Source organism: Myiozetetes cayanensis, unplaced genomic scaffold (genome assembly GCF_022539395.1).
Source record: "Myiozetetes cayanensis isolate MyiCay16 unplaced genomic scaffold, myiCay2020 scf26, whole genome shotgun sequence".
In the NCBI taxonomy this organism is placed as follows: domain Eukaryota; kingdom Metazoa; phylum Chordata; class Aves; order Passeriformes; family Tyrannidae; genus Myiozetetes; species Myiozetetes cayanensis.
Genome location: NW_026087477.1, coordinates 5,156,696 through 5,180,253, shown reverse-complemented (window position 1 = coordinate 5,180,253; position 23,558 = coordinate 5,156,696). Strand labels below are relative to the sequence as shown.

Below are 23,558 nucleotides of genomic sequence, written 5' to 3'. Positions count from 1 at the left end.
TGGTCGTTGGAATGATCATCCAGTCCAACCCTCAGCCTCGCACAGAACCATCCCCATGTCCCTGAGGGGATCACCCAAACGCTCCTGGAGCTCTGGCAGCCTTGGGGCTATTCCCACTGCCCTGGGGAGCCTGGGCAGTGCCCACCAACCTCTGGGGGAAGAACCTTTTTCTAATCTCCAACCTAAATTTACCCTGACACAACTCCAGGCCATTCCCTGGGTCCTGTCCCTGCTCCCCACAGAGCAGAGCTCAGGACCTGCCCCTCCTCTGCCCCTCCCAAGGAGGTTGTGACTGCAGCGAGGTCTCCCCTCAGTCTCCTCTTCCTCCCCCTTGTTCCCTGGGAGCAGAGCCCAACCCTCCCCAGCTCCCTCCTCCTGTCAGGGAATTGCAGAGAGCCAGAAGGTCCCACCTGAGCCTCCTTTTCCCCAGGCTGAGGCCCCCCAGCTCCCTCAGCTGCTCTTCATCCGACTCCTGAGGCTCTGAGCACAGGTTCCAGCTTAGAACCACCTGAGCTGGAAGGGACCCCTAAGGATCATCCAAGTCCAACCCTCAACCCTGCACAGAACCATCCCCAAGAGTCACACCATGTCCCTGAGGGGATCACCCAAACCCTCCTGCAGCTCTGGCAGCCTTGGGGCCGTGCCCACTGCCCTGGGGAGCCTGCGCAGTGCCCACCACCCTCCGTGAAGGGGAAGAAGAAGCAGAGCTCACCTGAGTTCTTGGCTGGGCAGGGCTGGCAGGGCTCCCCAACCCATGGTCGGGGTTGGCACAGCAACACTCGGACTTGGTGACGGCGCCGGGGAAGGGGCGGGCGCAGGTGCCCTTCTTGATGCCCCCGTAGCAGGTGCTGCGCATGTGGGTGTCCACGCACACCCGGCCGTCCACGCCGATCGCCAGCCCCCCCAGGCACTCGCAGCGGAACGAGCCCTCCGTGTTGATGCACCAGCCGTTCATGCAGATCCCGGGGGTCTCGCACTCGTCGATGTCTGCGGGGGGAAGGGGGGGACACCGAGGAGGGTCTCAGCGGCCCCACGGGCAACGGGGATGCGTGGAGAGGGGGGAGGGATGTGTGGAGAGGGGTGAAGGACATGTGGAGAGAGGTGAAGGACATGTGGAGAGGGAAGACAAGTGGAAGGATGAGGACGTGTGAGAGGGGAGAACATGAGGGGGGACACATGGAGAGGGTGAAGGACACAAGGAAATGAGTGAAGGACACATGGAAGGGCAGAAGGACACATGGCAAGGGCAGAAGGACACATGGAAGGGCAGAAGGACACATGGAAAGGGCAGAAGGACATAAAGACGGGTGAAGGACACACAGATAGGAGTGAAGGACACAGAGAGGGGTGAAGGACACACAGATAGGGGTGAAAGACAGACAGGGGTGAAGGACACACAGACAGGAGTGAAGGACACACAGAGAGGGGTGAAGGACACACAGACAGGGGTGAAGGACAAATGGAAGGGCAGAAGGACACCTGAAGAGGGGTGAAGGATGCATGGAGAAGGGTGAAGGACACACGGACAGGGGTGAAGGACTATTTTGCAGAGAGCCTTGTAGACCAAGAGGGTGTACAGGGCTTTGCTGCCTGTCCCCTGTGGTTCAGGGGGAGGAACAGGGGTCTGGGAGATCTGAGAACTCCTGAGATCCAAGCCCTTCTCAGAGCAGCAGGGTCTGGTCTCTGCTCTGCTGACAGGGCACTGACCCCAAGAATTCACCCCCTGTCACAGCAGCTCATCAAACAAAAGGTCTGTTCCTCCTCCTTCTCCTCCTCTCTCCACTCTGCTCCACATCCCAACCTTCCTGGCTTTGGGAGGCAGCACACAGACTGCACTGGGACATGCTGGAGAGGCTGGGAGCTCTGGGACAACTGCTGGCAGCTCACACTGGCCACCCAGAGCTCCCTGAGAGAGAGCATTCCAGCTCCAACTCGTGCTGGAGCGGAGCAGAGGAGGCAAAAGAACATTTTCCTGCTTTCCCAAAAGAACGTTCTGCAGGGAAGGGACCATTTCTGGCGGCTGAGCAGGAGCTGCCTTGGTTGTTCTCAGCTCCCCGTGCTCTGAGACACACCACAAACCCCGGGGGGATTGGGAATGGGCAGGGAACAGGCTCGGGGATCCACCCACCGACGCAGTAGCGCCCGTTGGGAGCCAGAACGAAGCCGGGCTTGCAGATGCACTTGAAGCTGCCGTCCTCGTTGATGCACATCCCGTTGAGGCACATGTTGGTGGTGGCACACTCGTCGTGGTCTGGGGAGGACAAACAGCTGGGCTGAGCCTGAGAGCAGCAGCAAGACCCTCCTGTGCTCCAAAACCCCCTGGGTCCCGTCTCAAACTGCTTCTGGTGGCGGTGGGGGCTGATCCTCGAGGAAGAGGGTTTGGGATGGTTTGGGATGGAAGGGAGCTTAGAGAGCACCTACTCCACCCCCCTGCTATTGGGCAGGGACACTTTCCCACACCTTCTCCTGGTGAGGAGAAGTCCTGCTGGGAACTTTCTTTCCCACCTTTCCTGGTGGGAAGAAGTAGTCCTGCTGCACCCCTGGTACTCTCAGCCAGTGAAGGACTCAGACATCAGCTGCTGGAGCATGTCCTGCTTCCAAACCTGGCCCTGCTGATGCTCCTGGACCCCAAAACCCACAGGAGCACTCCCAGCCTTGTAAAAACACCTTCCCATTTGAGGCCTCTCACTTTAAGATGTCCTAGGGAAGCACAGGGGGTAGGAACGGGATCCTCCAGACTCCTGAGGTGAAGGAGGTTTGATTAAGCCTCAATCCCGAGGGAGAACACAATCCCAGCTCAGCCCCAACCTCCCCAAGGGCCACCAGGAGCCTCACCAACACAGTTCTTGCCATCAGGGGTGATCTCAAAGCCAGCGTTGCAGATGCACTGGAAGCTGCCGTCGGTGTTGACGCAGCGGCCGTTCCTGCACATCACCCCGTTCATGATGCACTCATCAATATCTGCCAGGAAAGGGACACAGCCAGGTAGGAGCAGCTGGAGTGAGGAGCAGCTTAATAATCTCCATGAGAAAAGCAGGCAAAGTGCTCTCAGGCTCAGGGAGAATTCATCTTAAAAACATCCAGCTGGGAAATTATCAGCAAAGCTTTTCAAGCTGCCGGGCAACTGAGGGGTCCTTTGGAAACCATTTCATTGGAAAGATTAAGAATTCTACAGGGAAATCTGCCTTTGCTTCTTGTTCCACGTGGTGGTGGAATGTTTCCTTCCCATCATTCCCTTTTAGCAGTCCCTCATCTGGAGCACCACTTTGTGCTGCAAGACCCTGAGAGGACAACCTTGCTGGGCATCCTACATCGATACAGATCCGCCTCAAAATCCCATCTTCTGCCAAATAAAATCCTCTAAATAGAGTTCTGCTCTTGGAAAGGACTCTGTGGCTTCCTTGATTGCCACCAACCCATCTTAAGGTAGATAAAGGCAGAGGAAACTTCTCCAAGGCAGATCCCAGCACGTGTGGCTGGAGCTCGGTTGGTGTTTGGGGACTTGTCACTCTGGAACCCTTTGGCTCCCAGGGCTCTGACACCCCTGGAGCTCATCATGTCCCCCCAAAAGGGAGAGGGACAACCCTTACCAATGCAGGCCTGCTTGGTGGGGGTGCTCTGGAAGCCCTCGTGGCACTTGCAGTGGTAGGAGCCCGGGGTGTTGACGCAGTCGCCGTGCACGCAGGGGCTGCTGGAGCACTCGTCCACATCTGCCAGGGGAAAACACCAAACCCTGAGTGTCCAGCAGACACAGCCAGCTCCCAGGGCAGGCATGGGGGGGGCTGGGAGGTGCTGAGCCCCTTGTGCTGTCAGCAAGGTCCCTCAGGTGGCACCACCTCGACGTGGATTCACCTCAAAGCGAATAACTCGGTGGCACCTGCAAGAGTGCTGATGCAGCCACACTACCATCAAAGGCCACCAGGTCAATGCCTTTGAAAATCTTTGTGGATGTGTCACGATAAAAACACCAAGTTTCCCTCTCCTTTGTCACTGAAGTTCCATTTTCACACAGACAAAGCAAATTTTCCATCATCCCACCTGACACAATCCCTCTGTCCTCTGTCTCCAGCCTGCTGAGGGGAGCTCTGATGGGATCACAGAACCACAGAATGTGCTGAGTTGGAAGGGACCCCCAAGGATCACCCAGTCCAACCCTCAGCCCTGCACAGGCCCATCCCCAAGATGCTCTCCCTGTCCCTGAGAGCATCATCCAAACCCTCCTGGAGCTCTGACAGCCTTGGGGCCGTGCCCTGGGGAGCCTGTTCAGTGCCCCACCAAGCTCTGGGGAGGACGAACCTTTCTCTGAGATCCAACCTAACCCTCCCTGGTGCTGGGGCAGCAGCTGGAGGAGCTTTAGGAGCAGGCCCAGGGCCCAGCTGGAGCAGAAGCCACTCACCAATGCACTCCCCACGCACGTCCTGCTTGTAGCCCATGTTGCACTCGCAGCGGTAGCTGGATGGGGTGGGGATGCAGCGCCCGTTCAGGCACAGGTTGGTGAAGTGCTTGCAGATGTCAATGGTCTGGTTCAACGTGGCAGTTCCTGGGAAGCACAGAAACAGCATCAGGGAGAGGGTTCCAGAGCCCTTGGTTGTCCCCAGGGCTCAGGGTGGGGACATGGGAATGGTGACAGCCTCAAAGATGTTCCTGGGCCCTGAACAGGAACCCCCCAGACCCAGCAACCTCTGCAAGGGGCTGCAGTCCCTGCTGGGCCCCCACCCCACTGTTGTGAGCTGGAAGGGACCCACAAAGACCATCAGGTCCAGCTCTTAAGTGAATGGCCCACACAGAGACCAAACCCACAAGCTTGGTGTTACCAGCACCCTGCTCTGACCAGCTGAGCTCATCTCAGGGCCAAATCCCTCGGAAAACCCCTGGGGACATGTCTGGGATACAAACACCACCAGGCATGAGGGGGCTCAGCCTCTCTAAAATCAGGTGGGGATCAATTCCAACCTCTCTGAAATCAAGTGGGGATCAATTCCAACCTCTCTGAAATCAGGTGGGGATCAATATTTGTGGCCACCCAGCACATTCCCACAGGCTCCAGCCCTCAGCAAGGAGCTGCTCTGGGGTGCCCATCACAGGGGGCTCCCGAGCTGGTGGGGGGAGCAGTTTTGTTTGGGGCAGGCAGAGGGCGAGGTGGTGACGTGAGAGCTTTGTCCCTGTTTGGTAACTGTTGGAAAGGCTTCATTCCCGCTCGGTGACTGGAGAGAGATTCCAGACAGGAAGAGCCGACCCCCGGCTCTGTTGCTGTGCCAGCAGACACTGTTTGATGTGTTTGTGGGCTCAGTGTCCTGCACAGTGTTCCTGTCACATCCCACCACCCCCCCACCAGGGTGTCGAAGAACAACACCACGGGTGTGTTGCTCACGTGTGCTGGGCTGGGAGCGGCATTCCAGCATTCCAGCATTCCAGCAGGCGGGAACACCAAAGTGGGGGGGATCAGCACAAGGAGAAAGGAGCTCAATTACCGATGCTGGAGCTTCCTGGGCCCATTCCAGGCAGGCCTGGGATCCCACCTTGCCCGTTGGCCCCGTTCGGTCCGATGCCTCCGGGCCCGTTGAGTCCCGGCCCGACGCCGTTGGGCCCGAATCCAGGGATTCCTGGGAAGTTCCCAGGGAAGCCTGGCACGACCGGGAGCCCCTCGATGCAGAGCCTGCGGTACTCATCTGAAAGGGAACAGCTGCCTCAGGGCTCCTCCCCGCAGGGAACAGCGGGATGGAGATGGATCCACGGGGTGACACCTGGACATGGGTTAGTGGTGGCCTTGGCAGTGCTGGGGGATGGTTGGACCTGATGATCCTGCAGGGCTTTTCCAAACACTGCTGAGTTGGAAGGGACTACGAGGATCCTCCAGTCCAACTCCTGGCCCTGCCCAGAACACCCCAACAATCCCACCCTGCCCCTCAGAGCGTTGTCCAAACCCTCCTGCAGCTCTGGCAGCCTTGGGGCCGTGCCCACTGCCCTGGGGAGCCTGGGCAGTGCCCACCGCCCTCTGGGAGAAGAAATAATCATAATAATAATGGATATTACAATTCCATAATCCCCCAACCTAATCCTCCCCCACGATTCCAGGAGTCCCCACATCCCGCCGGGGTGGGCACAGGACAGGAGCTGGCCGGGCAGCGGCAGAGCCCTGGCGTGGCACTCACCAGAGCCCCTCACAGGGCACATCTCGGGGGTCTGGCCGATGGCCCAGCAGCGCCCCGAGTCGCAGCAGCACTGCATCCTGGTGTACTGGCCCGGCAGGTCCCCGGCGCAGCGGCCCCCGATCAGCGCCGAGAAGCACGTCCCGATGCGCTGGTCTGCGGACAGGGGGAGAAGGAGGGGGACATCCCGTCACAGAGTGCCAGCCCCACGCTCTTGGGGGGCTTCTGGGGGCTCATTCCCAACGGCATCTCCTCAGGCTGCCCCATATCCCAACCCGGCCCCTTGTTCTGCCTCGTCCTCCCACAGCCCGAGGTTCTCCGGCACAAGCGACGCTTCAGGTGGGGCCACAACTCATTCCTGGGGTTAAATCTCCTGTTCCCGTCCTCCCAGTCCCAGTCCCATCCTCCCAGACAGCCCCAGCATCCCATTTAGGCTCCCCAAACAGCCAGACCAAGAGCCAGACACGGGCAGCAGGTGGGCAATCCCAGCACTGCCTGCTCCTCTTCCAGGTGTTCCCAGACAGCCAGAGGACATTCCCCAGACAGCCAGAGGACATTCCCCAGCCATTCCTGCTCCAGGCTGAAGCCTTGGCTGCACACAGTCCTGCTCCTGCTTCTCCCTGGGAACTGCCAGACCAAGGTGGTTGGACTTTTCCCACCCCACTTTGGCCAGGCTGAAGGGAGCAGGTCCCACCCTCCCAGAGTCAGCCAGTGATGCCCTCAGTGCTGCCACCACCGATCCAGCGTGGTCCTGGGCCAGCAAGGACCTTCCCAGAACTGTCCCACATCCCAGGTATCCCACGGGGAAGCTCTCCCTGCCAGCTCCCAGTGGTCCCAGCATCTCCTGGGACTGGAGCTGTTCCCAATCCCACATCCCTCCAGCCCAGGGTATTCCTGTTCCAGGCCACGGGCTGATTCCCACAGCCTGGACTGAGCTGGGAGGAGAAGGAGCCCTGGATGGTGGTCAAAGCCACAGGCCTGGCCCCAGGGTGGGGTGTGTGTGGCTTCTGGACAAGGCCCAGCAGACTGAGGGTCTTTCACACGTCTGGGCAGGCCCCACCTGGCACAGAGTCCTCCAGGAAAACCTGGAATCTTCCACTCCTTCATCTCAAGGAAATTAATGAGGAGGGGGGGAAATCTCATCTGCTTTGCCAGCTGTGGCTCTAGGGGTGACATCAGCCAGCAGCTGGCACTGCCCTGGGCTATAATTGGGATGAACTGCCTGGAGATGTTTGATCTGTGGGCTGTGGTTCCACCTCTGCTCAGAACACAGCCCAGAGCCCTGCACAGGAGACAACCACAACCCAGTTAAAGCTGAGGTGACCAAACCAGCAGGTCCTTCCTCAGGCACAGCCCTCCCACCCCCTCTTAGGAAACTTCACCCACCAAAATCACACTTGGGAGAAGGGAAACTTGAGAGAGGGGGTTGAATGCAACACGGGATTAGCTCCTCATCCTGAGGATGGGGAGTGCAAACCACAAACCCCAAACCCCAAACCATTCCATGATTCCCTGGAGCCCCCTCGGACTCCTCTCTGACCAGCCCAGAGACAGGATATTGGGATAAACCTGGAAAAGCTGCCTCTCAACCCCCCACCCGATGTGAATTATCAACCTGAAGGCTCAGAGCTGAGCTTAAACGATCTGAGGGGTGGTAGTTGGGAATAAAACCCTTTGGCCATCAGCGATCCCACCCAGCTCCTCCCGCTCCCGGGTGGGTGGTGCTGGATGTCCCCAGGGCTGGCAGACAGGGTGACAGCCAGGCTTTTTGGAGAGCTCAGGCTCCCTCCCCGCGGCCAGACAAGCGCTGACAAGTGTGACAAGGCAGGGAGGTCACAGCAGTTTGTGGAACACGGGGGGGGAGGGAAAAACTCCAGCCCTCGTTCCTCCCGCCCCCCTGTTTATTAAACTCATCTGCTCCACTGCGGTTTGCAACAATCACCCCCGTGAAATGAAGGTCAGAGCTAATTGAAAACTCATCTGCAGCTGCCTGGGGCAGGGAGAGGGGTGGGGGGAAAGAGTTGGGTCGCTGCAGTCCCTCTGTGACCTCCTCCAGGACCACCCACACGCTGGAGGTGGGGGCACAGCCCCGGGGTGTGTGGGGGTTTGTCCTGCCCTCCTCTGTGCCTGCTCCGGGAACAGGTTTGCACAAACCCCTCAGAAAAAGCCAAAAATACCCAATTTTAGACTTATTTCCTCCCTTTGTGTCTTGTCACGAGCAGAAATTGAGATGCTCAAGTGACCAAAGCCAAACATGCCAAAGCCAGGTTGGAGCAACCTGGGCTCGTGGAAGGTGTCCCTGCCCAGGGCAGGAGGTGGCACTGGATGGGCTTTAAAGTCTCTCTTCCAGCCCAAGCCATTCCATGATTCCACGAGCCTCAGATTTCCTTCCTCCTCCTCCTCCTGCTCTTTTCTCTCCTGGACAATGCCCAAAGTGAACAGAACTCTCCAGGCAGGTGAAAACCTCAGTAACACCCTCAAAACCTTCTCCTGCTGGAGCAGAACCTTCTGCTGCCTAAAAAAAAACACCAAAAAACCCACAAAACCCTCCCAGCCTGGCTTTTACAAGCAGGAATGAATGAAACTCTTATGGACAGGTGTAGAACTGGACTCTTTGTGTCAAGCCCAGGGGGTTGAACCATTCACTAACTGCTCATTTCAAACCACCACGGGCTTTCTCCAGCCTTGCTGCTGGGGGGGTTTTGCTGGGCAGGGCAGGGAAATGAGGTTTAATGAGGGTGGGGATCAACTCAAGGCCTGAGGTCTTGCTGTTTCAGCTGTGAAAACTTTGGGAGATTATTCAAATCCAATAAAAAGAGGTGTTTCCATTACTGAAAAGGGAGGGGAAAGGGATGGCATCATTTAGCCAGTGATGGTGCCCTTTTATATATATTTATATATATTTATATTTATATATATAGAAACTGTGGTCACCTCCAACCTAAACATCTCAGAGGCACCAGTGTGACAATCTCTCCCCTCTCTCCCCTGATGCTGTTCAGGCTTTAAAAGTGGCCACATTATTTATTAATTTCCCAACTTTACCCACCGTTCCTTCCATTCGTTCAATCGCCACCGTTAAACTCTCCCAAACAAGCGCCCGAAAAACACCCCAAAAAAACCCCCAAAAACAGAACCATGGGAGCAGAGGTTGCAAAATCTGGATCCCAGGGCAACAGCACCCGAGAGCCACGGTGAATTTTGCCAAAAAATACACGGCCTTGTCCCAAAACGTGACGTGTGGGCTCAGGGAAACGGCTGGGCCGTGACGTGGGGAGTCCAGACCCACTCACAGTCCACTTGCAGCTGAACAAGCCTTGGGACTATTTTTAAACGTGGGCTTTCTAATTTTGTTTCGCTTGGGTTTCAAGGAAAGCGAGGAAAAGTCCACATGACTCATCCCTCACACCCCCCTGGGCTCGTGGCAGGGACTGGGAAAGAGGAGGAGGAGAATTTCATCCTTCGGATCCATCAGATTCCCAAACAACACGACTCGTGCCTTGCTTCTTACTCACACTTGACAACATTTCTCTTTCTGGAATCAGAACAGATTGAATTTTGCTCCAGGTTCTGCGGATAGAAAAGACTCTGGAGCTGATTTTTTTTTTTTTTTTTTCCTGCTGTGTTAATTCCCAGGACTTCCAGCTGGACCTGACATTTTGCACTGCAGCAACAACGATCTTTGCCTTTCCTGCGACGGTCCCTCTCTCCAAAATCCTCCCAATCCTGCTCCTTCTGCAGGCAAATCCTCCCCAATCCATTCCCAGCCCCTCCCAGTGCCCCTGCAGGTTCGAGTTTGCCACATTTTCCACCCCCCCGGATGGCCCCGAAACCCAAACCCGATGCGCTGAGAGAGCTGAGGGGGTAAAGAGGATCTTGGGGGGGGGCTCCTGGAGGGGAGTGAGGGTTCCAGAGGGGTTGAGCTGTGCTTTGGGACCTCACCAATGCAGCGGGATCCATCAGGGCTGGTGATGAAGCCCCGGGGGCAGGTGCACACGTAGCTGCCCGCGGTGTTGGTGCACTCGCCGCCGTCGCACGCGCCCGAGATGGCCCCACACTCGTCCACATCTGCAAGAGAACACACCCAGGGTGATGTTTTCCCCTCAGGGCACCTCCTCAGCTCACAGAGAGCAGGAGCTGCAGTGATGGGTGGTGGTGGGATGCTCCAGGTCAGCAGTGGCGTCCTACGGGCAACAAGAGTCTCCCCCAGCGAGGGGTTCGTGGAGTCCCAACAAGGTTATCCCACACTCAGGGATTTGTGGAGTCCCAACAAGGTTATCCCACACCCAGGGGTTTGTGGAGTCCCAACAAGGTTATCCCACACCCAGGGGTTTGTGGAGTCCCAACAAGGTTATCCCCCACTCAGGGGATTCGTGGAGTCCCAAAAAGACTCTCCCTCACTCAGGGGTTTCATGGAGTCCCAACAAGGTTATCCCACACTCAGGGGTTTCAGGGAGTCCCAACAAGACTCTCCCACACTGAGGGATTCATGGAGTTCCAACAAGACTCTCCCACACTCAGGGATTCATGGAGTCTCATGGACACCCTCCCACACTCAGGGGTTTCATGGAGTCTCATGGACACCCTCCCACACTCAGGGTTTCAGGGAGTCTTCCACAACTTTCACTCAATATAATGAAATGTCCAAGGCCCAGGGGGCACTTTGGCTCCAAGGATTGTCTGGGAGCAGAGTTGGAGCTTTGGCCTGGGCAGTGGTTTAATGGTTTGACTCAATAATGGTTTTTGGTTTTTTTCTTTTTTTTTCCTTAATGATTCTCTGGTTTTTATGATTTCTTCTTTTTATTGGCAGCTGAAATGTCTTTCAGGAACTGATCAGATTCGGCCTCTAATTAATTAATCCCCCCCAAAGCAGCTGATTGGTGGGCACAGCCCAGGTGGTGGTAAAAGACAGAAGGAATAATTTACAGGGGCAAAAAAACCCCTCAAACCTGTGCTTTGGCCATTGGGAAAATGAATTATTCCTGCTAAAACCAACATTATTTATGACATTCTAAAAGTCTGGTGCTGTGGTGAATGGATAAGGGTTTTTTTCTCTGGGGCTGGCAGGAAGGAACTGGTCAGAGTTTGGTCCTTGGAGGGAATTTTTCTGCTGGGAACCCCAGCCTGATGGCATTAACACGTGTGGAGCTGGAGCTGCTGCAGGGCAAGGATCTGCTAAAAAATCTGCCAAAAAAACAAACAAAAAGAGAGAAAAAGGCACAACAGCAAAGACCTCTCGTGTTGGAGAGGGGATTTTTGGTGGTGACTGGGGGTCCGGGTGTGAAGGTGGGAACTGCTGGAGCTGGGAAGGGAATTGCTGAGCGATCTCACAGTGCCCTGCAGTGGCTGAAGGTGCCAGTGCAGCCCTGAAAGGGGAGAGGGAGAAAGGCAGGGGATGTTAAATCTGCTCTCACCTCCCGTGGGAGGTGTCCCTGCCCGTGCCAGGGGGTGGCACTGGATGAGCCTGAAGGTCCCTCCCAACCCCAAACCAGGCTGGGATTCTCTGCAGCCGAGCTGGGGCTGGTTATTATTCCCATTTCCAGGCTCAATCGGCTCTTCCTGGAGTTCCTGCACGTTTTTAGCAGGACAGGACAAGGAGGGAGTGGTTTCAAACTGCCAGAGGGCAGGGGCAGGTGGGATTTTGGGAAGGAATTCCTCCCTGGGAGGGTGGGGAGGGGCTGGGATGGAATTCCCAGAGCAGCTGTGGCTGTCCAATCCCTGGAAGTGTCCCAGGTCAGGCTGGAGCAACCTGGGCTGGTGGGAAGGTGTCCAAAATTAAAACCCAAGTGCACAGGGCGGGTTATCCACAGTATAACCTGGAATTAGGGAGAAGGTTCTTCCTCCCCAGAGGGTGGGAATGGAATGGTCACTTCCCAAGGCTGCCAGAGCTCAAGGAGTGCTTGGACATCTCCCTCAGGGACAGTGGGGGGATTGTTGGGGCCAGCAGTTGGACTGGATGATCCTCATGGGTCCTTTCCCACGCAGGATATTCCAGGATTTCATTCTGTGATTCTGTTCTAGTGCAAAAGGGGAAGACACTGCCCTGCTTGGCTTTTTAGGACTAAACTCCTGCTTTCAGCCACCACCTGAGATCTCCCCTGAGCCCTTCCCGTGCTCCTCTGGCTCTTTGATGCTCAGAGCTCCCCTGGGACAAGACAGAAAGGCCTTGAAACCTCCCCAGGCAGCGAAGCAAAAGGACAGAAAACACTTCCCCCACCTGGGCCCCTGCAGTGAAAAAGAGATTTTATCACTCCAGCCTGCCCTGTCCTTTAATTACAGCCCTGCCTTGGGTTACAACTCACAGAGCACTGGAAGGAAAAGGGCTTTGTGGAGCAGGAGCTGGTTTGTACTGTTAGGGAAAAAACCAGTTTAATACTTGTGTGGAGCACTGGGAGGGTGGTTGCATCAGAGGGTTGGGGGCCAGAGCAATACCCACAACACAGCCAGTCATCCAAGGGGCTGTGTGGGCAGCAAATCCATCCCATTCTTAAGGAAAAACAGTGAATTCAAGAGGTTAAATCAAGCTACAATTTTTCCCCCTCCCTGAAAATCCCAGCTCGGCCTAGAGCAGCGACCCAAGGAGCAGGAAAAAGAGGCTGTTTCTCAAAGCCTTGCACATCCTGTACTTTGAGAAACCGAGCTCTGGGCTTTGTTATTGTTTCAGTTCTTCCCCCACCACATTTGCCTTCTTGGTTTCCCCTTTGTGAAGCGGGTTTGGATTCGTTCAGCCCAGGGAGAGCCTGACACGGCTCCATCCACCTCCCATTAACACCCTGGTGCTGGGCAGGGCACCCTTCCAACCCCAACCTGGCTCCTCCACCGCTTTTCCAGCCCTCTGTTGAAAATTAAAGCAATATTCTGAGCGCTCTGCTCTGCAGACAATGGCAGGATTCAACACAAACGTTGATTTTGGACCCGCTCTCCAGCGCCGGGTTGGAGTCGGAGCCTGATCCTCGCGGCTGAAAAAAGCCCTGGAAAAGCCAAAGGCTCCAGAGCTTCCAGGAGGAGTTGGGAGCCTGCAAAGCCCATCCAACACGGTGCCCACAGACATGTTGAAACCCCCAGCTTTCCATCTGCTAAAAAAAAAAAACAACCAACAAAACACCCCCAGGCCTTGATGGAGAAAACATCTCCGTGTTGTCAGCTCCTCTTGGGACTCTGAGACCTCCCCTCCCCCCCAAAAAAAAGCACAAAGGAACCACAGAAGGGAAGGAATGGAACCCTCCAAGCCACCCCAAATCCGTGGAAATGAGCTTTTAGTGGAGCCAGACAACGAGCTCTCCTGTAGGCGTTCTGCAAGGAAAATTAAAGATTGAAAACTGGCTAATGAAGCACCTATCGAGTTCCAGAGCATGGGAAAGATCCTTCCCCTGCAGAAACAGGGATGGGGGGAAAAACAGAGCCTTGGGTTCATGGGAAAACATGGAATTTTGTGGCCCCTGGTGACAAAAGAGGGACGGAAGTGACACCTAGATAGAAAGGGACGAGCGAAAAACAGGTGAGATTTGCGACTCAGGGCTTTGAGCTCTGCCTCGGCAAAGTCTCCTGGAGAGGCCAAAAAGGGTTTGTGCTGGAGGGATTTGAACAGAGCCTGTTGCACACAGCCCTTCTCTCCCTTTCCTGCTGTTTCTCCATGTGGGTTTTGGGTTTTTTTTGGGTTTTTTTGGTATGTCATCAGCCCCGGAACGATTGGGGCTGCGAGACATTCCTTTTGGAAGCATCCCCGGCAGTTGCCTCACTGATAACAGAGCTGGCCTGGCACTCTGTCATCCAGCACAGGAAGGGCTATTAGAAAAGTTCAATTCTTGGCAGGGAAACGCTGGAATTATGGCAGGAAAAGCTTTGTTCAGCCAGTGATTCCACCCTTAACTACACACCACGGAGCCGTTCCCTTCGGTGCAGTTTTTACGGCTGCTTCCAGGATAATTTAAAAATGTCACTGCTTGTAACAATCCCCCCCCCCCAAACCACCACCACTACCACTTCCCTGTGATTTATTGATCCAGGCCTCTGGATCAGGAGGATGTGCCTGAGCTCAGCTTTGATGTTTCCTCTCTCCATTTTTGCACCAGGAGGGTTTTTCTTGCGTCCCCCTCCACCATCTGCTTCCAGCAGCGTTCAGAACTCGCCTGGATTAAACCAGGGGCCTCTCTCCAGGCTCCCCCACTTCTCATCCCCACAAACCTCGACAAATCCTGCTTTTTTTCAACTTTTTTTCCCTATAAGCCAGGCATAAAATCTATTACTTGAGCCCTAAGCTGGCAACTTCTGCCCTCCTTGCTGATTTTTGGTGCTTTGGTTTGTCTCCAGCCTTGCTTTGGGGATCCACCCGAAATCCTCCCCCACCACTTCCCTCAGAAACTTGTGTGCCAGCAAGTTCTCCTCAGACATTTCACAGCCCCACAGCTCAGGAACTCCTGATCCCTCCCTGGGAATACAAGGAACAAAAGAATCACAGTGCAAGTGCCACACTCTGTTAGGGTCTCTCTCAGCCTGGAACTGAGCAGCCCTGAATTTGGAGGATGTTCAGCTACAAAGCCAAACAGAGAGGGAGAAAAAGGACCCAGTTTTCCTGCTGGAGTTGACCAAAATCCAGGCCTTCCAAAATCCAGCTGCAGCCTCCCTGCACTGCCTGGGAGCTCAGGGCCTCCACTATCAGCCTGGAATATCTCACACAAGAAAAGCATCTTTTATTCTTCAGGGATCCGGGGGGCTGAAAGCAGAGCCTCAACTCCAGGTGCCTTTTGTGTTAAGAGATAAGTATCACTATGGGAAAGCAACAACATTTCTCTCTCCTCCTGCCTGTTCCCACCACTAAGCAGCCCCGAGGAGATTAGTGGCACATGCTGCTGCTGTTAATGAGGGAGACATCATTAATCAGCAGCCCCGGTGACACCGGGCTCTGACCTTTGGCTCCGGCACAAGCCCATCTGCTGACTTCACTCCCCAGGAGGAACCTTCCAAGCACAAAATCCAAGCTCCTGGGAACCAGGGAAGAATTTACCATCGAGTTTTAACATTTCCTGGATGCTGAAGGGGTTGGAGGAGGAAACCTGAAGACAAGAGGGAAGCATCTCCTCTTCCTAAAGCAAGAAGATCTCAGTGCAGGCAGAGAAATCCCTCCTTTCACCAGCTCTAAAATTAACACAGAGGCTCAACAAGGGAGCTCCTGCAGCACTGAGATTTTAGACCTGGGTGAAGAATAAATATATCCCTTTATGCCTCTCTGTCCCCTTATTCACATCATTTTAGGGCATTGCAGGGGATGTTCCCAGAGGGGAGCAGTGATGCCCCAAAAGGTTGATCCCAGGATTCTGTGATCACCCTCACCTTGTGACAGGACAGGCTGGTGATTCCCATCTGGGAAACAAACCCCATCCCTTTGGATCATGCCTCCTGTTGATGTCATTCCCCCGGCAGGGCTTCCCAAGACCCGAAGCAAAGCCTCCTCTTTCGGTGGTCTCCTTAGCAACTGAGGCAAGATAAGCGATGGAACAGACACTGGAGATGGCTCTTTTTATGGCCATGCAGGAAGGAGAGTGAAAAGCAGCTGTTTGTGGCCACATGGTGCTGCTTTGGCAGGCGCTGGGGCGGGGGGGACCCACGCGAGGAGGCCCCTTCGCATCTGGAGGACAGAGCCAGACAATGGCTCGGGTTTAATCTCGGAGATTGCGGCTAAACCGATTGCAGATGTGCTCTGCCTGCTCCCCAGCCGGCGTGGGTGAGGCAGAGCAAGGCAAGAACAACTTTGGACTGCCCACGGGTTTGCAGGGGAAGGGCAGAGAAATTCCGGCGGGACCCCCTCGGCTTCGGGTTCTTCACCCGAGGCACGGATCAAAAGGCCGGTCTGGACCCTCCTGCTTTCAGGTCCTGGGATGTCAGGGCACTGCAAGAAACCCCCTTCTGCTGGAATTTGAAGGGAAAGTCTCGTGGCATCCTGCCCAAGGAAGAGCCACAGGCGCAGATGTCTCCCGGAGATAAAAGAGGGTCCATCCCCCACCCTAGGATTGACCTCTGGAGATGGTGGCTCACTCTGGAAAAAGAGTTTGCTGAGGGGCTGAACCCAGGGCATGGAATCAGGGAATCAAGGAATGGTTTAGGTTAGGAGAAACCTTAAAGATCATCCTGTTCCCACCCCCTTCCACTAGCCCAGCTTGCTCCAACCTGGCCTTGGGCGCTTCCAGGGATGGGGCAGCTTCTCCAGAAAGAACCCTCTGGGACAAGGAATTCTGTCAGCCCTACTGCTTCAAGTGCTCAGGATTTCATTAGGGCATGTGGGAAAGAGCCTTAAGAACCGAGGCAGGAAGAGTTTAATGCTGTTTTCCTTTTCATTTGCCAGATGTTTGGAAAATGCAACGAATTTCCTCCCCGACTTCTGAGAGGTGCAAGGTGTGTGTGTGTATTCTGGTTGCTGTTTTCCTACAGAACTGTGTGCCCTGCTCTTGCTGAGCCCCAAATTTACCAAGTCACACACTGGAGCAGCTCACCCCAAGCCCAGGAGCAGGCAGAGTTCTCCCTTAACTACCACAACCAGCCTGGAAATTGTTAAATTATCACACTTTGCGTGAAAAGCCTCCAAAGAAAAGGCTTTTTGAGTTTTCAAAACTTGATCACGCCGAGCTTTGAAGGCATCACCTGAGCTAAGCAGAGACCTGAAGCCTTCCAGAGGTCCCTTCTGTCCACTCAGCTTGTGTTGCCATTAAAATACCCTTCAGAAAACACCTGCATGAAAAATCCACCCCCCTCCTTTCCAGTTTAAGGGAAGCTCAGACAAGCTCTGCTCCTCCTTTCCTCACCCTTGGGCTCCGGGAAGCCAATAAACAGATTAAAACCTCATTTTTTCAGTGTTTCCCCCTGTTTGGGGAGGAGGCAGGATCAAGCCTGGCATGGGAGACCTCTCCCATCTCTCTGTGAGCAGAGAGAGAGATCCTGGAAGATTTCCCACCCCCTCAGGACGTTGGGAAGCCGAGCAATCCCTGCGGGTCCGAGCCGTCCTCACCTTCACACCTGTGGCTGGTCTCGCTCTGCTTGTGTCCTGCAGGGCACTTGCACTCGTAGGAACCCACGGTGTTGATGCAATTCCCGCCTTGGCAGAGGCCAGGGATGGCTTGGCACTCGTCCACATCTGCGGGGAGGAGGGCAAATGTGTGAGGAAGCGCCGCCACCCCACGGATCCACCGCCAACCCCTCGCGCTGGGAGGGCTGAGGATGGGGGGTGTAGGGGGAGAGAAAAGCTTTGCTCCAAGATCGCATTCCATAAACCCCTCAGACCGTGCTGGAGATAAGGGGAAGGACAGGAAACGGTCCTGAATGTATTCCTGGCTCATCTACACAAGCAGGAGGGAGACAGAAGTCTCGGAACGCTTCCCAGAGCAAACACCCGTCCCCTCGCGGATCGCTCCCCCGTGGAAGGCTGGGGGTTAATTTTAAACCTGGAGGAACACCAGCCTGGATTCACAAGCTCCTGTGGGGTGGAGGAGCTTTGGGAACCATGGTGTGGCCAGAATCTTTAAGCTAAAATGGTCCTGGATGATCCCACGGGATGTCCAAGGTCCGTGGTGCCGCTCTGGGGGACACGACGATGGATTTATCAAAGTCACATAGAGAGTTCTCAGTTTTGGGACCCTGTTCTCTGTATTCTCTGTTTTAGAGCCCTGTTTCCTTTGTTCTCTAGTTTGGGGCCCTGTTCTCTGTGTTCCCTGTTTTGGGCCTGTGTATTCTCTCTTTTTAGGGCTCTATTTTGGGGCCCTGTTCCCTGTATTCTTTGTTCTCAGACCCTGTTCTCTATGTTCCTTATTTTGGGATCCTGTTCTCCATGTTCCCTGTTTTAGGACTCTGTTTTGAGGCCCTGTTCCCTGTATTCTTTGTTTTGGGTCCCTCTTCCTCTGTGTTCCCTATTTTGGGGTCCTGTTCTCCATGTTCCCCATTTTAGGGGCTCAGTTTTGGGGTCCTGTTCTCTGTGTCCCCTATTTTGGGTCACTGCTCTCCATATTCCCTCTTTCAGGTCCCTGCTCTCCATATTGCCCATTTCAAGGCCCCCTTCTCCACATTCCCTCTCTTTGCCTGCCCTGGCACAACCTCCTCCTCCTCCTCCTCCCCCTCTCCCAGGGGTGGCACCGACCTTGGCAGGCTCCGGTGCGGATGTTTGGGATGAAGCCCCGGCGACAGGGATGGGGCTGGGCCGGGCACATCTCGCAGGGGTGCCCCCAGGCCCGGCCGATGGTGGCACAGCACATGGTCTTGGTGCAGACGATGCCGCTGAGCTGGCCCTGGCACATCTGGTTGTTCACTTGGCTGAAGCAGGGCCCGGTCCGATAATCTGGGAGAGAGAGAGAGAGAGGAGGAGGGGGAAAAAAAGCACATCCAAGGGTTAGATCCCGACACCAACACCAGGATTCCTTGGCCATTCGGGTTCTGGCAAAAAACCCAACACTGAAATCGTGAAGAGAAGAGAAATTTAAGAGCTGTCCTGGCACTAAAAATGAACTCAAAATAAGAAGTCAGGCAGTTTCAGCTGTGCTGTGGAACTGCTGGGGTTGGCAAAGCAAGCAAGCTTCATTTTATTTAGGGGCAAAGATCCATCCCTGGAAGTGTCCAAGGCCAGGTTGGAGTGACCTGGTCTAGTGGAAGGTGCCACTGCTCGTGACACAGGGTAAAATCTGACAATCTTTAAGGCCCTCCCAACCCAACCCATTCTGTGTCGTGATTAATTCCTTCAACTTAACTCTTAAACACCACCCCCTTGCAATTTGAACTTTAAAACCCCAGATACTGCAGAAGCAACCAGTGTGTTCCCATTCCCAACTGGGATCCTCCCATCCCTTTAAAACCCAAAAAAAAACCAACCAAAAAAGATTTTTGAAGGGCCTTGCTTGCACCGAGGAATGGGGGGTTGACCCTTGCTTAGGGATATTGGCACAGCAGGAAACCAAATCCTGAAATAAGAAGGTTTTCCCTTCTGCTGGCAAGAGATGATTTTGTGTAAGTGTTTGATCCGTGGCTGGGGAAAAAAAAAAAAAAAAGACCTTTAACCCAGCAAATTCCACATGAACTGTCTGAGGAAGTGAAGTGTTGGTCAAACAGCCGTGGTCTGGCTGAGATTTGCTTCGGGAATGTTGGAGAGCCCAGTAATTGGGCTGTGAGCCCAACTCCTGCATCAGCTGCAGGATTAACCCCCAGCTGTCTTTGCAGTGGAATGTTTGGATTTGATGTGTGAAGCAAGAAAAAAATTGAGTGTGTGTGTGGGGGGGTTATACCTGAGTAACGAGGCACCCACAGGTGAAGGTGAATGGTTTACCCTCTGCTGGAATTGTCCCACCTGGATCAGGGCGAGGAGAAACTACCTGGAAAACGCACAGGGAACCCTGGGAAAGGACCAATTAGCGAATAATTGCTTATTTCCAGCTTAATGCTCCCTCTGATTTGGGATTTCTTGAGCAGCTGGGGGCACAGCCAGGCCTGAAAATTAATGCTGATAAAAGCGAAACCGAGAAGTTTGGTCTGCGGATGTCACCGAGATCAAGAGCAAGAAGGATTTGAGGGTGGGGGGAAAAAGCAGTGAGTTTCAAGTTATGCTGGTGTAAAGGTGATGGGATCTTATAAAAAAACCCTTTTTCTGGCAATCTGAACAGAACCATGAGCCGTGTTTGCAAAGGTGAGTTACCAAATAACCATATTTTGGGGTTTTTTGACTCAAATTCTATCAAGATACCGAAGCAGCAGCAGCAGCAGAAGACATGGCTGTGCTGTGTGTTCCTCAAAGGGACTCAGAAAAGCAGATTAATCAATGTTATAACCCCAAATCAACGCAGAGGAGGGGGTGGACTTGCACCTCCCACCTCCTCTGCAGACGGAAGCGCCGCAGCGAAGAATTCCTGGAGATGGATGGTAATGAAAGGCCAGTTGTGAGGAGAACACCCCCTTTGAAACAAGGACTTGACAAAAATAGATTTTCATCTGTAGATCACTCCTTTGGAGGGAATGAGGCCAAGGAAATTGCAGTCTGGAGGCCAGGAAGCCTGGCTGCCTTCCAGCTCCCATCTGTTGCTAATTCGAACGGTCAAATTATTAAATTTTTAATGAGGCACCAATCAAATTTTATTAAGGAAATGCGGACGCTTAGGAGATGTCTAAGGCCGTTTTCCAGCCTGTGCATGGGATCCCATCTTCCAGGAACCCTGGTGAAGGGATGTTGTCCTTGAGAAGTCTGGTTTCTCCCTGGAAAAAGGGGTCTCCCTCGCTGAAAACTGGGATTTCTGAGCTTCCTCTTCCGAGCTCCCTCAGCCTTACAAGTGGTGGGATATGGATGAGTTCCACCTTCCCACCTCCAGGTGAAGTTCTCATAACAGCCATTGCAAGGAATACCGGATCAGGCTTGATTTTTGGGAATATTTTCATCACCCCGCCCACCAGAAGAAGCTTCAACCACATCAAGGTGGGTTTAACTGCAGGACAAACAACCTCCCTGACTCCACCTCCCCAAAGAACTTGGCCAGGAGCAAACACCCAGCAGGGCTGAGGGGGGGACACACAGCCCTCAGCTCCTCTCCTGACATCCATCAGCAGCCTCATCCAGGCCCTCGAGCTTGTTGCCACATTAATTTGCAGCTGAACCGCGCTCGACACGTTCCATCTGCACATTCCCGATGGCCGGAGCGTTGGCTGCGGTTACTCCGGGGTTACTCTGGGGTTACTCCAGGGTTACTCTGGGGTTATTCCTCATCTCTCCTTGCTCCAACAGCAAAAGCCACCCCGGAATCAGAGCTGAGCCACGAGAAATGGGACTCTCTGCTCTCCGTTTGCAGCCCCTCACGCTCCCCACCCCTGAACCATCCGCCAGGGGCTGCAACGGGTGGGACCTGCTGGACCCTCCAGCCAGGCGTGCTCAGAGCAGGAGGCCTGGCAGGGACAGACCTCCTTCATTGAAGAATTGGGCTCTGTGCTCCCTGGGGGTCCCTCCCAGCTCAGAATTGGGAATCATTCTGTGATTCCCAGTCTCGGTGTCATTGGGAACCCCCCCCTCGTTAAGGAACCCCTGACAATTCCCAGCCACAACCCACCCTGAGGGATTCCTGGGTGGGATCCCTGCTCGTCCACAAGCCCTGAAAATACCACTCTAAGACATTTTTGACTTCCCTAATTAGTGTGGGTGGGGTGTCAGTGGAGGAACCCTCCACTTGTGGCCTCCTGCCTTCACCCACGTCCCCCGTGGATTCTTGCTGGAAGGGTTGGGATGTTCAGCTGGGTTCAATTCCTCCTGAATCAGCCAAGCCAGCACTATAATTGAGGAGTTTCCCCACAAAACTGAGGAGTTTCCCCACGAAACTGAGTGGGGGAGGGAGAAAAAAGGTATTTAAAACTAACATTTGAAAATTAAAAAAAAAAAAAAAAGGGTAAAAAAAAAGCAGAGTTTCCTCCACTTCTACAACATCCACCGAGCCAGGAGGGTGTCCCTGAATCAATCCAAGCTTCCAGTGGGAACTGAGATCCCTGAAGATGCAAAAGCAGGAATAATTGCATTGTTATTTAAAGCACAAACCCCAGGGGAGGGAAGGGGGTGAGCAGATCCCAAGGGAAGGTGAAGGAATTGAAGAGCTGCTCCCACCCCTCTTCCAGCCTGGGTTCCTCTGGCACCATTTGGCTGGAATCACCTCCTGGGATGGGGTGAATTCCTTCCTTCCACAATAAACAAACAGAACTTGGGGGAGGGGGGGGTGGGAAGGAGGAAGAGGAGATTTCGCTTTGCTAAAAATCCAATCCCTTCTCACAACAAACACTGGGGGCTTTTTACTCCAAACACTGAGGACAAACAATTCCTGTGAGTCCTCCCTGGGCATCTCTGGCACCCCCAACACATCCAGGAGGCCACGCTGGGATGGAAAAGCTCCAGCAAGTGGAGCAGCAGAGAAAGGGCAGTGGAGGGTCCAGCCAGTCAGGTCATCCAGTCCAGCTCCTGGTCCTGCCCAGGACACCCCAGCAATCCCACCCTGTCCCTCAGAGCGTTGTCCAAACGCTCCCTGAGCTCTGACAGCCTTGGGGTCGTGAGCAACTTCTACTGAAAAAATTCCCACACCAACTCTGGATGGGAATGTTCCCTGGAGAAGGCTGTGAGTGCCCTCCAGGACCTGCTGGGACAGCTGGGAGCTTGAAGTTAAATGTTTAATGGAGCGATGGATGCCCTGCTCATGGAGAGACCATGGAATCACAGAGGGGTTTGGCTTGCAAGGGATCTTAAAACTCATCCAGTGCCACCCCCTGCCATGGGCAGGGACACCTCCCACTAGCACAGGTTGCTCCAACCTGGCCTTGGACACTCCCAGGGATGAGGCAGCCACAGCTTCTCTGCCCAACCTGTGCCAGGGCCTGCCCACCCTCCCAGGGAAGGATTTCTTCCCAAGATCTCATCCAAATCTCCCCTCTGGCAGTGGGAATCCACTCCCCCTTGTCCTGGCGCTCCATGGGACAGCACACAGGGGGAACAGCATCCCAAAGCCACCAGCCAGCCCTCCCTGGAACGATCCAACTCCAAGCCCTGCGATTGTTTCAGGGTGAACACGGAGGTTTTCCAGCCCGGATCGTGGCTCTGGGCTCCCAAATCCCTGCTCAGCCTCTCTGATACGTGACAGCTCTGCTGGGAGGGAGGGGGGGGATCTGCAGAGGGAACAGCATGAGGGTCTCCTTCAAGGGCTCCTTTCTCATGGAATACTTTCTCCACCTAGTCATTTCCTTACCTCATCCAAACACAGCCACATTCCTCGTGTTTAACTGTTTGGACTTTTGCAGAAAAGAAAAAGCTGGCTGGGGCACTTTTATAAGGCCAGACATTCCAAGTGCTGAAAAAACATATTCAAAGGAAATAGTGAAGGGAGAACTTTCTTTTTTTTTTTTTTGAGTTTTCCTGTCCTATTTTTACAGTTTCCTGACGAAGTCTCAGCCCGGTGAAACCCGAGCTAGAGCCCCACGCACAACCCTCCCGCACTCAGCAGCATCTGAGGCACAAAGAACACACAGGGCTGGGAGTTCCAGCAGTTTGGGGAATGTCTGGGAGGGCTGGAGCCGTGTCCTCTGTCCTGGAAGAGACCTTGGGATCAGAACGTGCCGGGATGGAGGGGCTGGAGTGGGGGTGGCACTCGGAGAGAGCTCCAGGCTCGGGTGGGAGATTCTTGGACCTCTCAGAGTCCTTGGGGACAGACCATGAGTGTGGACAGGCTCTTGGAAAAGAGGACATGGAGGTGGTGGTTGGGCTGAAAAACAGGGGATTCCTCCTGGGTTGTGAAGGTTGGGAAGGAGGAATTCGTGGCTGATGGGTGGGAAGCATTTTTGGGCAGAGGTTTTGAGGACTTTGCCCATCTTCCACCTGGGAAAAAACCTGGTTGGGTTTCCAGGCCTTCCCTGATCTTATAAAGGTGA

General features: G+C 54.5%; 1 protein-coding gene across 1 annotated transcript in view; it reads right to left on the bottom strand.

Moving 5' to 3' along the window:
* The window catches only part of LOC126643067 (fibrillin-2-like), a 79,185-nt gene that overhangs the window by 33,002 nt on the left and 22,625 nt on the right, over nt 1-23,558 (bottom strand). Inside the window, 11 exon segments of the mRNA XM_050321202.1 lie at nt 713-751; nt 754-987; nt 2,129-2,251; nt 2,836-2,961; nt 3,591-3,710; nt 4,397-4,600; nt 5,484-5,669; nt 6,153-6,305; nt 10,092-10,217; nt 17,149-17,274; nt 18,271-18,468. Coding sequence (XP_050177159.1) covers nt 713-751; nt 754-987; nt 2,129-2,251; nt 2,836-2,961; nt 3,591-3,710; nt 4,397-4,600; nt 5,484-5,669; nt 6,153-6,305; nt 10,092-10,217; nt 17,149-17,274; nt 18,271-18,468 — 1,635 coding nt within the window.